At 54.1% G+C, this 13534-nt stretch overlaps 1 protein-coding gene across 4 annotated transcripts in view; it reads left to right on the top strand.

Moving 5' to 3' along the window:
- The window catches only part of DENND1A (DENN domain containing 1A), a 509451-nt gene that overhangs the window by 472167 nt on the left and 23750 nt on the right, over positions 1–13534 (top strand). For 2 of the 4 annotated variants that reach the window (XM_047069226.1, XM_047069240.1), the window contains exon 20: positions 9721–9777. The exons of the other annotated variants lie outside the window; for them this stretch is intronic. In XM_047069226.1, the coding sequence (XP_046925182.1) occupies positions 9721–9777 (57 nt within the window). The remainder of the gene's footprint in view (positions 1–9720; positions 9778–13534) is intronic. 4 annotated transcript variants of the gene reach the window in all.

The following is a 13534-nucleotide window of genomic DNA, read 5'->3' as shown; positions in this document are numbered from 1 at the left end:
GGGCTGGGCCCAGCTCCTCTAGGCGGCGAGCGGACCAGGGAGAGCAGTGGAGAGGCTTTCGTGACATCAGGCTCTCTATCCAGAGGATGCCATGCAGTTCTAGCTGTACAACTGCAAAATCAGGAGAAGATTTTTATTTTAATTTGCTAGTGGCGTACTGCTTGGGGTGGACATCATTCCGGAGATGATAAATTAGCCTCGGTTTTGCTGAGCTGGCCCTGGCCCTTAAATGCACTGAGCAAACCCTCACCGAGTCAGGACACAGGCCCGGTGAAATGCAGGTGGCTGCAGAGGTGAACGCTTCTGTGTGGTCAGAACAGACGTAGCAGGGCCGAAAGCTCCAAGGATAGTGTGGGAGATCTCCCCAGGGAGAGGAGAGCACCCTCGGCCTTGAGGGGATACGTTTCTGCATCTTCCTTCTGCTAGTTGGATGTCAGGTCTGATGGAAGGAATGTGGGCTTCTTTGGAGTCAGACATACCTACCTGGGCTTGGATCCTGGCTCTGCCACCTGTTAGCTGTGAGGTCTGGCCTGGGCAAGTCACCGAGCCATGCGGCCTCAGTTTCTTCATCTACCAAATGGGGATTTTTCCCCATTTTTCCCTTCTCTGCAGGGTTGTTGATGTCATTAGAGGCCTTACGTGTAACACTCCTACCACAGGCCCCGGTATGTAGCAAGGGCCAAGAAAACAGTAGCCCGTGTTGATATCACGGGACTTTTGTCTCCCGACATCTGGAAGCCCCTCCCCATGACCCCCCCACCTCCTGGGAATGTCACCCAGGCACCCTCGATGGCATCCCCGATGGCTACCCTGGTGTAGGTAGCAGCGAAGCACCCGCCTCCTGCTTCTGTCTGGGCAGAGAATGGTACGCGTCGTCAGCAAAGCTCCCTGCCCAGCCACCAGCCGCATCTGGTGCCCGACCTCCGGCCACCAATGGGATGCCACCTATTCAGACCGAGCAGCTGCACCTGACTAAAAACAAAAGGCACCCCTCCCCCACCCCACTGCCGGCCCTCCTCTCTACCCCCGCCTCTGTCCCCCAAGCGGCTGGGGTCACCCGGCCCCCTCGCAGCCTTCCTCACAGCTGCCTCGCCGCTTTTGTTCAGCATGTGAACTTCCCCATCAGCCAAGCTCCTTGCACGGGAGGTAATCAGGGATCTTGACAAGGCTTCAAACCACAAATGCCACTACAAATTAACCAGCACCACTACAAAATACTACTCCTGTCAACATCAGGGAGGAAGGCACCGCTCTTCGGGACCGGGCTGAGATGTCTTTCAGCTCCACACTCACTGCAGAGAAAGTGCCTGGGACCAACCTGAGAGAATGGCCTCGCAAGGTGACCTGTTGAGGGGACCGTAACCTAAGCATCCCCTTTCCGGAGATGATGGCTTACAGACCTAGTGGCAGGTGCCACGGCTTCTCTCAGAGGACCACCTTTGGTCCTGAGTGTCCCCTCACAGATGATGCCTCGGGACGGCAAGTCACGGCATGTCGAGACCCTCCTCTGCCCGACAGCCAGCCTCACTGACTTCCTAACTATGTTGTGTGAGTTTCAGCAAGAGACTTCAGTTTCTACGTCTATAGAACAGGGATCATGATGGAGCCTCTGTCCAGAGTTTTAGGACTGACTGGGATATTTGGAGTAACATTGGCCCATCCAGGGTGCTCCAAGATAAGAGCCCCCCACCAGCCTCCCTTTCCCATGTACAAGCACCTCCTTGCCACCTGCTGTGGGCAGGTTGGAAACTTCATCCTCGGCCGTGATGTAGAAAGCCCACCCTGTGCCGCATCTTGTAAGGAGCGTCCCTCCAAGATTACAGCCTGGAGCATGGAGGTAACTCTGCAGGTGCTCAGGGCTGGAAGGTTCCAGAATCCTGTCTAGGGGCCCAGGGCCCTGCCCAGCGCTGTCGGCACAGAGCGAGTACGCCGGGACACCAGCGCCCAGCCCCTCCAGCTGTCCTTGCTGAAACGCTGAAGCAGAGGCAGGCATTTGATCCTCCCACAGGCAGGACCAGCTCTCAAGGGTGGACGAGAGGACTGCAGGTAATGACAGGAGTTAGGAAACAGGTAGGAGCTGTGCCCAAAAGAGCTGGTTGGGCATGTCAAAGGCGACGCTCTCCGCAAAATATAGCCCCAGTACGGTCCTTTTTGGAGGCATATCAAAAGGAACCTTCTTTTATTTCCACATCTTGCATAATAGCAGCTTTCCAGTCCCGAGGAGTAGAGGAGGCCTACTCTCAGCCCAGAGGCCCTTTGTAAAGCCACAGAACGGTTTGCCTTCCTCTCCTAACCAGGGCCGTCTCATGCACAGGTCAGAGAATTGATGTGGCTACAAGCCAGGAAAATTAACCAGGTGAACGCCTTCCTCCTTAAACAGTGACAGAGTTTAATTGTGAATTTTCTCTTTCTCCCTCTCCTTCCTGGCAACATACCTGGTTGGGGCACATCCCTAGGATAGAGAAATCCCAGGCATCTATCCAGCCTCCCCTTTGGGGACGCTGGGGCAGCTTCCTTATGGGCTACACAGAGTCTGACGGGGAAGAGGCAGCTCAGAGCACCATTCGGACAAAGGACCCGAGACCTCCAGCTGCCATCAGGCACATCCACTATATCCAGCCCTCAGAAGGGGGAAGTGTGAGGGCCCTGGCTGCCTCCACACCCCAAGCTTTGTATGCACAGCCTTCTGCTTTCAACAAAGCTCATCGATCGCGTGGGCCTCCAGCATCTCTGTTCTTATGCCTCCCTTGCCATGCCACCAGTCTCTGATTGGGGTCTGGCCTATCTCCCCACTGACTTTGACATTTCACCTTCTGTGTGGCCTTAGGTAGCACCTGTCCCTCCACTCCCTCCTGCCCCTCCATTCCCAGCAGCCAAATGGCGATGCTGATTGTGACCTCGAAGCATGTTGAAGGGATGGTCCAAGATGTGTCCCGCTTGGGGACTGAGTAAATCCATGCTTTGCTTCCTAAACAGCCAGCCCCTCCCACTTAGATCACAGGACCCCGCCCCGACCCACAATTAACTTCAGATGAGCTCTTTGACCCTCTTCCGGAGGCCTGTCATCCACTGCCCTATGTGGCCCTGGGCAAGTCTTTGCTTCCCCTCATCTGTGAAATGGGGTAACGACCCTCGTTTCCATCCAGAGGATTCCCCCGGCAAGCAAGCAAGCTGGTTAGACGCCATACCACACAGGCAGGCCGTGCTCTGGCTGTGCCTACTGTGCAGGCTGCCCCCCCCCACCCCGACCCCCACCAAGCACGCACTGCACCCTCTGCCCCAGGGCCGTGCCTCCAGTCAAGCATTTGCCACCCGGAGCCTTGTGCAGGGCACCCGCTCATCCATGCCGCCCAGGTAATTAAGTTGATATTCCAACACGGCTTCCCCTCCTGACCTTTTGGAAACAATGTGTTTTGCTGCATCAACAAATTAACTGCAAATCAGATGCTGTCCTCATAAATGTGGGCTTCGTAGCCAATGAGCATACTCACCTGGCTCACACGGCTGACAGATACAAACGCCAAGGGCCGGGCAGAGGCCAAAGAGTTCCTCTCTTCTCTGGGACTTCCGTGTCAATCACACTTTCGGGCTTACTCTCTCACGTTTACATCGCGCAGTAGTCAGGTGGCCGGGAGCAGTGAGTTCACAACATGGAGGCCTGGGCAGGGCCCTGTGGCTGGCGGTGGGCAGAGGGGGGGAATGCCTGTCCTTAGAAGCCCACCCATCCTCCTCCTCCCATCCAACTTCTACACCAAGGCTTTGATATGTCCCCCCAACCCCTTACCTAAATCCCTCCCAACTCCCAAGAGAAAAGCCACACTCCTTAGCCTGATATTCAAGGACCTATATTATGTGACCCCACCAGCCCATCCAGGGTCCTGGCCTGACCTGTCCTCACATTTATCCTTGCTCTATCCATGTTGGGCCACCATAGTTCCCCTGTACTGTGCACTTGAACTCTCTACCACCCCTATCCAGTAGAGAAGCTCCCCCTGTGGACCTCCACAACCTCCACACCCCTCTATCCCCCCTGCATCATCACCCATTCTATCAGAGTGGGAGGCCTTGGAGGACAGGACTGTGTCGTCTTCACTGATGTGCACTGTTTGTTAAATGAATGAACAAATGAATTCATACCTCCTTTGGAAGGCACTGGAAAGACATGCTCAAGGAAGGAAGGGGAAGATGTGAGTCACTCTCTCATGCACGTTTTCTCCTAGGCACAGATCTCTAACAACAGATTCTGTCTGCAGACGGATTAGAAAAACCACATCAGAAGGGATTCCAGAGGACTTTGGAAATTTGGGTTGACAAGGGTAGTGCGATGCACTAAGAATACCTGCTTGTTTAGTTCCTGCTACTAGCTGTGTGACCTCATACTAGTCCCTTAACCTCTCTGGGCCTCCTGTTTCCTGCCACTATAGCAGAGAAATGATCCTCCTTTAACTTGCCTCACTGAGGGATATGAGTCTCAGAGGAAAGAGGAGAAGCAGAAATGCTTTGAAAGGAAAACACATCGTATAAATAAGAGAGATTATTATTAAAATCCAGTCACTTTCAACAGTGCCTTGCTGACAGTACACTCCCTTGGAAAACCAAGGTCTTCACATCCACGGGACCTTTCTGGGAAGACTTGTCAGTCCAACAGGGGAAGAGGGGATCAGCTGGTCCTGTTCATCATCAGGCGCTGGGCCAAAGCCCCCAAGGCCACAACTGCACTCCTGTTGTAGCATCCTTACACCAGTGCATGTGACTCAAGAGTTATTTCCATTTTGCGGAAGAGTGAACTGGGACTTGGGTTAAATAACTCGCCCAAGTGGCAGAACCAGTATTGAACTCAACTGGAAAACGGCAGAGCTGACACACGAACCCACGTCTTTCTAACTCGAAGTATATCTCTTGGTTTTAGCCCAAATACTCTTTATAAACTACGAAAGGTGTTTTTCTACGATAGGTCAAATGCCACCAGACCATACATTTCTTAAGGACGGGAACTGTATCTTACTCTCCTGAGTCTCTGGGCCTGGCCCCAAGCAGTTGTTCCGCAAACATACGTAGGAGGAATGCTTCCGCTCTGTGAGCGTGAATCTGCTTCCCTGATTGGACACGACCTTCAGGAAAACAGGTGTATGTGTTGATGATCAAAACCTCCAGCCCCACCATCCCTCCTACCCTAGCCCAGCTCAGGAAGTGCCAGATGAAATGCTGAATGGAACTCTTCTTAGCAAAAGATTGCCAAAGGCCCAGCCTTTTGAACTCACTTAAGAAACAGCAGTCAGTGTAGCCGCATTTTGATCCGGCCAGGGAATTGAGGGCCGCGTACAACGTGATTTCTGTGCACAGGTGCCCGGACCTGGCTTTCTCAGTGCTCTGCTCCTTCTGATTTAAGGCTCTTCTAGTTTTGTCTCCACATACGCCACGGTGGGAAGCACATCGGTTCCAGAGTTGAGGCCCGAGACCCACTCCCAGGACTCCCCAGTACCAGTTGGGGCCACGAGCGGGTCACTTTGCCTCGCTGCAGTCTGTTTCCTTGCTCACAGATAGATATGCTCCTCATACTAGGGCCATGCAAAGAGAAGAACAAGCCGGTAGCGGCCCTGGACTGGGGACTGCGGTGCAGAGAAGAATGTGAGCGGGTCTCTGCCCTTGGGGAGTAGGGGACAGGGCTCCTGGCCAGCTCTGCAGCCTCCCTGGGCCCCCGCTCACACTGCCAGAGCCCCCGTTTTCTTTTTTTTTCTTTTTAATGTTTATTTCCTTATCAGAGCGTGGCCAAAAGAGAGGCAGAGAGAGAACCCCAAGCAGGCTGCGCACCCTCAACGCAGAGCCCAGCACAGGGCCCGATCCTGCGAACTAGGAGATCGTGACTTGGGGCGCCTGGGTGGCGCAGTCGGTTGGGCGTCCGACTTCAGCCAGGTCACGATCTCGCGGTCCGTGAGTTCGAGCCCCGCGTCGGGCTCTGGGCTGATGGCTCAGAGCCTGGAGCCTGTTTCCGATTCTGTGTCTCCCTCTCTCTCTGCCCCTCCCCCGTTCATGCTCTGTCTCTCTCTGTCCCAAAAATAAATAAATGTTGAGATCGTGACTTGAGCCAAAACCAAGAGTCAGATGTTTAACCAACTGAGCCACCCAGGCCACCCTGCCCCCACGTTCAGTTAGTCCCCGAATCAGCTTCCACGCACTGGGGCCACGTACTGCAAAGTGGTGTGTTGAGTTTATCCTTACCCGACTTCTTTCTTCACTCCCTCTTCCCACCCAAGTCACCACCACTCACCCTTGTGGCCTCTTCCGATTGTCCCCGGGGCACTCAGCTCTCCCCAGCCTGTGTCCCCAGCTGCCATCCCACCCCAGCAGACTTGGGAAGTTCTCGGAGTGGTGTGTCCGCTGGTGCGTGGCCCTGTGGGAAGTGCCATATACCCCAGCAGTGGGGCCCTAACATAGGTACCACATCACCCTTTCATAGTGACTTTAAATCCCCCTGACTTACTCTGCTGGCTTCTGGGTCGGGTGTGATCGAGAGTCTACGTTCTCCCCACCATGTATAAATTCAGTTGCAAAAGGACCAGCACTTCCTGGTGACAGTCAAAGGGAAAGAAGTTAAATACAAATTCTGGAGAACGAACATTTGTCAAATCTCTGCACGTGCCAGAAACTTTAAGCCAAGGATCTTTTGCTGAGCGCCTATTATGTACCAGCACTCAACTAGATCCCAGGATAAACAGAGAAATGACACCCTGTGTGCTGTGAATACACTGGTAGCAGGGAAGTGCAGGGAGGGACTCCTGGGGGCAGTGACACCTGAGCCAGGCATCAGAGGACAAATACGAGGCGCCCAGGGTGAGACGCAAGGAAATGAAAAGGTGCTTCAGGCAAGGGGACCAGTATTGAAGCACTCAGGGAGAACAGGAGGGTAAGCCGAGTGGGATGGGGTAGAGGGGCTGGGGAGGGATGGGGCGGTGTGGGGGGGGGGTGGGAAACACCAGGGAGGAGACAGCAGAGGTCTGTGGGTGGCGCCCAGTGCCTGGAGGGCTTTGAACGCTGCAGGTAGCGTTTTCCAGGGAAGATTAACAGCTGTTATAGGGAAAGTGAGTCTGTGTTCAAATAAATTGGGAGAAATAGGACATACAAGAAAAAAGTTAATAGGGATTTGCCTGTTTAAGGTGGGTTTTTTACTGCAAGCCTTGGCAGCCTTTGCTGTGCTAACTGGCATTGTGAATCTCCAAAAGGAGCAAGGCGGTAGGCAGCATTTCCCGGACGTGTCAGGCTAGGGAACCCCCTTTTCTTCCTTCATACAATGCATCTCCCGGGATGCACTGGGAGATGCCTTGGGAGACGCTGGCCTTCCGCTGAGATGATTTAAGCTGGCAAATGACACGATTGGGCATATATATATATATATGTATATATATATATATATATAATTTTTTTTTTTAAGTCCACTCTGGAACAAGCGTGGAGATGGATGGGTGGGGGAGAGGCTGGAGGGGGAAAGACCTGCTAACGGTGATGGTTGCTAAAGTCTGCTGGCGGCACGGTGGGAAGATCTTGGCGAACATGTCTCACTGAATCTCCCTAACAGCCCCCTGGGGTGGGTAATCCACTACCTGCTTTTACAGATGAGGAAAGTGAGGCACAGGTGGTTATATCATGGGCCTGTGGAAATCCAAATGGTGGGGTGGGGGGCTGGGGTTCAGCCCAAGACTCTCTGACCCCAGAGGCCGCCTCCTGGGGGTTCTGCCACCCCCGCCAGCAGGGTGGCAATGACTCGGTCAGAGGCGATGAGCCGCAAGGACTGTGGGCTGGAGAACTGGTCGTCCAGAAGTAGAGTGGCCAAAAACAAGTGAAGCGGGGCTTGGGGTGGGGGGGGGCGCGGGGTGATGAGGAGAGGCGGGGGAGGGATGAGGCGGCAGCCTGTGCACACTGCAGGAGGCACCCCTCTCCCTGTCCTTTTACTTTCCCTTGATCAGTGTGGGCTGAGGGGCTCCATTCCCTTTTGCCCCACACTTTTCCTGTAAACATGATGGAGAAGAAATAGGGTGCAGTGGGCTGCCGGGCTCATTTCACTGGCATTTCCATCTGGGTGGCATTTCCAACCCCCGGGTGGGCTCCAGCCAAGGACAGGTCTGTGAGCACGGTTGGGCCCATGCTGCCAGCTAAACAGCACAGGGCCCAGAAAGCCTCAGTGTATCTCCAGTGTATCTCCATCCAGACATGCTCTGGACGTGCTACAGGGGGCCCAATTCTCTACCGAGTGCCTCTGCCGTCTCTCCCCTTGGGCCACTCTGACAGACCCTGTACCGGGACCCAGGGACCCAGGGACCCCCGAGACATGGCCCCTACTCTCCAGGAGTTGGGTCCAGAGAGTGAGCTCCAAGGCAGGTCTGGTATCCAAAGAATTTCTACAACCAAATGAGCTTTAACACACCGTCCAGGAGAAACCTAGCGGGAGCCTCCCATGCAAGTCACACGTGGAATTCTAAAAACGTTTTAGTAACTACATCGAAAGAGTAGAAAAGAACACGAAATTAATCGTAATGATATTTAACCAAATAGCCAAAATACTTTCATTTCAACACGTAATAAATATAAAAAATTGTTTAGATGCTTTACATACTTGTTTCTAACTGAGTATCTGAAAGCCAGTGTGTATTTTATACGTACGGCACATCTTAATTCAGACCTGCCACCCATGGCTATCGGCTGCCGAAGGGAGCAGTGCAGGTATAGACTTTGTGAACCTCCTGGGTGAAGGGGGAGAAACCAACCGGAAGCTTCCCAGGGTTTGCGGAGGGTCGTGGTTTGGTCTAGTGTGAAGGCTTCCTTTCCTTCCTCTGCCTGCCCACCCCCCACACCTGTCTGGGGCATCTACGCACGCAGGCCATTGAAAGGACAAAGCTTGACTTTCAAAATAAAGGGTCGGAGGGGACAGCCAACAAGCCTGTGCTCTCTTGGTTTTTATTCAAATCCTGATTTCAAAAGCCAAGCGTTTTGTTCCATTTTATTTGTTCATCAGACATTTATTTTGCAGATATTCCCCCCCCCCCAGGGAACAGGGATGAATCCCTCAAGGAAATGAACATTTGAAAGATAGTGCAGGGGAGGGGGCGCTGGGAGGGAGACACCGGGTGATAAGTCCCAGGTAGCAGGGAGCACCGGGCAGGGGGAGCATTGAAGGCAGCCTGTGACCCACTATCTTGAATGACAAGTAGACATTTATTTGCCAGGCAGATCAGGATGGGGTGGGTCATTCGACCCTAAGGGGCAGGCAGGAAACGAGGCATGAGAGTCCAGGGCCATTTGAGGGTCTGCCCTGGTGAGCAAGGATGAAGATTGGGAGGGGTCTGTATGGGGCACAAGAGAGCCCAGGTCTTGGAGTGCCAGCCCACGGCCTTGCTGAGCTGTCCCCCAAGGAGGCAGGAAGGGCAGCAGAGGTCTCGAGGTTGGGGTGCAACAAGGTCGTATTGCATTTTAGAAGATCCCCCCGGGCCCGTGTGGAGAATGGCTGGAGGAGATCCTGTTGGGAGATGATTACAGTGATCCAGGCCTCAGAAACGCATGCGCAGGGTCCGGCGACCAGTTGACATGGGCGTGAGAGAGCGGGAGGCATCGAGGACGCTTCTTGGGGTCTGGCTTGGGCGACTGGATGCGTCCTCTCGTGTGCCGTGTGTGGAAATGCATCAAACCGTCTCCATGTGTACTGATGTTTTAAGTTTCGCTTTAATGCAGCCACAAAGACTCCGTCCCACTCGCCCGCCGCCTCCCAAGATACAGCGCTCGAGGCCCGTGAGTAGCCAGTGGTTCTGCCCTCCGCCTAACACTGCCTGAGCCGTCCTCCCCGCCTGACTAAACCTCGGGAGTTTGAACTCAGCTGCCTTGCAAAACAAAACCGGGAATTGGGTTTTTCAGCTTCCCTCTCTGCGTGGCATGAACCCAAACTTGCGTTTTCTGGGCTTCTGTCTCCTTTTCCCCGAACCAGTTTGACGACTTGTAGGCCAGAGCTGTAGGTAGCCGTGGGCCACCGTGTGGTGTGTTTGCCGTGTGTGCGTGTGTGCGTCACTTGAGCACATCTCCTAGGTTGACTCCTACTTCTAGCCAGTGAGCTTTAAAGCCCAGCTCCAACTGCCTTTCCTCACAAAGGAAGCAGAAGTCTGGCAGCAGGGGTCTCATTCCTGCCTGCTCTTGGTTTGGAAATGCGTTTGATGTCCCTTTGCGAGGGCAGAGGCTACGCCCAGAGAATCTCGAGCTAGCTCGGATGGAGACAGGGCCTCCGGTTCCAGGCCTCACGTGGAGCTCCACCTTGCCCAGTGAAGTCCCAGGTCAGGGCGACAAACCCACCGACACCTTGGAATAGGGTGGGCGAAGCAGACCTATCCGAGTTGTTTTTGTTCTTGTTTTTAAGTTTATTTATTTGGGGTGGGGGGAGCACGATCAGGGGAGGGGCAGAGAGAGAGGAGAGAGCAAGAATCTCAAGCAGGCTCTGCACTGCCAGCGTGGACCCCAATGCAGGGCTCTAGCTCGCAAACCATGAGATCATGACCTGAGCTGAAGTCAGACGCTTAACCGACCGAGCCACCCAGGTGCCCCCCATCCAAGGTTTTTAAAGACAAAAGCCATGGAAAAGTATTGGGTGTGGGGCCCCGTTTTCCTTAGAAGCTCAGACTTGGGCTGTGCTGAGGCGTAACCACTTCAACGGGTTCCTTCAAAGTGGAAACTTGCCAGGACCGTTTGGTGAGGCCTGTTTACCGAGAGAAGAGTTTCTATGTCTCAAAGCAGACTCAAAGCAGCAGTCTCTATGTTCAAAGCAGCCACCGCTCCTGCAGCCCAGCAAGAGGTCAGGTTCCCATCCAACTATGACCAGAGTGCCCCACAAACCCACATCCCAACCCCTGCTCCCCCTTTTCCAATGCACACATCCAAATTGATCTTGTGACACGTGGCAGCCGAGGGGTGCAGGTGGCCAGGCCCTACCGTGTCTGTTTTTAATCCTTGGTGCACACGCCCAGTATCGATTGGGTAGCTGCTCTCTGTGCGGATGTTGGAAAATTCTGTGGTGCTCTTTTCCTTCCCTTCCCTCCTGTGTGTAAGAGTTAGAGGGCAGGGGTGGAGGTGGGGGGGGCGAGGGCGAGGGCGGTGGGGACTTAGATACCTTCACCTAAAGCACGCTCAACCAACTGAGCCACCCAGGCACCCCACCTCTCTCCCTTTAACACACTTTCTGGGGGCGCCTGGGTGGCTCAGTTGGTTGAGTGTCCAACTTCGGCTCGGGTCATGATCTCACGGTCCATGAGTTCGAGCCCCGCATCAGGCTCTGTGCTGACAGCTCAGAGCTTGGAGCCTGCTTCCGATTCTGTGTCTGCCTCTCACTCTGACCCTCCCCCGTTCATGCTCTGTCTCTCTCTGTCTCAAAAATAAATAAACATTAAAAAAAAAAAAAAAAAACACCTTCTGTCTAACATGCCCTCATTCCCCAGAGGCCTTGAGAGAGAAAAACATAGATGATCCTTGTAAAGCACCGAGCACAGTGCCTGCCACACAGCAGTGGCTCGTACTCTTAACGGGCTTTTAAACCTTAGAACTTCCTTTTTTTTTAATGTTTGTTTGTTTGTTTATTTATTTTTGAGAGAGAAAGAGAGAAACAGAGTGTGAGCAGGGGAGGGGCAGAGAGAGGGAGAGACACAGAATCTGAAATGGGTTCCCGGCTCTGAGCTGTCAGCACAGGGCCAGACGCAGGGCTCAAACCCACAAGCCGGGAGATCATGACCTGAGCCGAAGTCGGTCGCTTAACCGACTGAGCCACCCCGGCGCCCCTGAACCTCAGAAGTTCTAAGGAGTGACTCAGTTTCTTAGTGACTATCATTTGCCGAGGATTTTTTATAGTCAGCAAGTAATCCTAGCTGGGCCTCACAGTAACTCTGTGAAGTAGACATCATCTCCACCCATTTTAGAGATGAGAAAACTGATGCTTGGTAACCTAACCCAAGTCCCTCAAATGCAGAAAGGGGTCACCAGACTCCAGAACCCATGGTCTTTCTGGCATACTGAGCTCTCCCAGGACCCTCCACCTGCAGTTCCATGGAATCTGCCTTAGTGTGAAATACTGGGCCAGAGCCTTTGATGGAGAAAAAGTAATCATTAGCAGTGAGCTGGGCTTTCTGTGGAATCTCTGGGGCAGTGTTGGGCCTTGGCAAGACACAGAGGTGAAGAGAATTAACAATTATGCACTGAGCGCCTTTTCCGTGCCTAGGACTGTGCTGGTCCCTCGTGTGATTATGGTCTCATGTGTCCCCACCACAGCCTGGAGGAGGCAGAGCTATTTATCCAGCAGGCAGCCGAGACCACAGAGATGCTAAGAGGCCAAGCTGGCCGCGGAGCCCGGGCCTGCCTCTCCACACTCCTCACCAAGCAGCCTCTCCTTCAGCCAGCCCTACAGAGGGCTGCTCTCAGAATTCCCTGTAGAGACCTGGGATCCAAGGCAGGCAGGGACTCTCTTGCAAAGCGTGATCCGGGACAGGACTGCTTCTGCTGGAAAAGCTCAGGTATTGGAGACAGCTCCTGTGGATTCCGTGCGGTCTCACCAGCGTGGGGATCCGTGTGGACTGGGGGAGGCCCAGCCACACCCACCGGCAACTGAGGACTTGGGAAGGCAAACGTTACCCCAAGAAACACTCGAGTAGTACCCTCCTGTGCCACTGCTCTGGTGTAGGAAGCGAGCGGATCGGTACCCTGGGCTCTGCCCACCCTGCGTTATGGTACCCTCGGGGCAATGTGCCTGGCAGAACCATTTCTCCTGAGCTTGGAAGTCGAAGAGGCCTGACCCGATTTGAATCACAGGTTGACAATTCCTGACTGTATAACTTCAGGCAAGACGTTTAATTCTCGGACCCTTAGTTTGATCATCTATAAAATAGGCTCAGCAGCCCCCGGCCTGGTGAGGGTAGTGAGATCACATGTGTGTGGTGCCTGGCATGAGGTGGGCATGTATACCACACTTCTGCCACCCCACACACCCTCTGCCAAGCAGGGTCACTATGGACTAAATTGGGGGTCCTGGAAGGCTCGTGCTTTCTGGGCCCGGCAGCGCCCCGTGCCCCGGAATCTGCCCGCTGAGTGTACTCGTGTAAGCCTTTCCAGTATGCACCGCTGTCCGCTCCGGGTGACCCTGGGAGACACGGGGCCCCTCGAGGGCCTTGAAAAGAATGGCCCGACCGGCTCTCCTGTCAGGAGCCTCTGGCCCCCAGCCGGGCTTTACCGCGTACTTGGCCACAAACGTCTGGTTAGCAGTGCGGCCGTTGGCCCCGGGGTGGCAGGAGCATGGGGGCTAGCCGTTCAGCCCTTCTGGAAGAAGCTTTGTAGCCAGGCACCTGTGGCTGGAGTTCAGATGTTACCAGAGGATTTAGATTTTCTTTTTAACAAGAAGAGAAAGGAAAGAGCAGAAGAAAGCCTTGCCAGTGTCTGGTGGACTAGGGGGAGTGGGCTGGGGCGTGCAGGGGAGAGGCAGGCTGTGCCCGGCCGCATGTGAAGCGCTTTATAAGCTCTGTAT

The sequence above is a fragment of the Lynx rufus genome, unplaced genomic scaffold, assembly GCF_022079265.1.
Source record: "Lynx rufus isolate CCGP_SWC_20201006 ecotype Redwood Valley unplaced genomic scaffold, mLynRuf1.p SCAF_10, whole genome shotgun sequence".
Taxonomy (NCBI): Eukaryota; Metazoa; Chordata; class Mammalia; order Carnivora; family Felidae; genus Lynx; species Lynx rufus.
The sequence above is the reverse complement of the archived record's forward strand: the minus strand, read 5'-3'. Positions and strand labels throughout refer to the sequence as shown.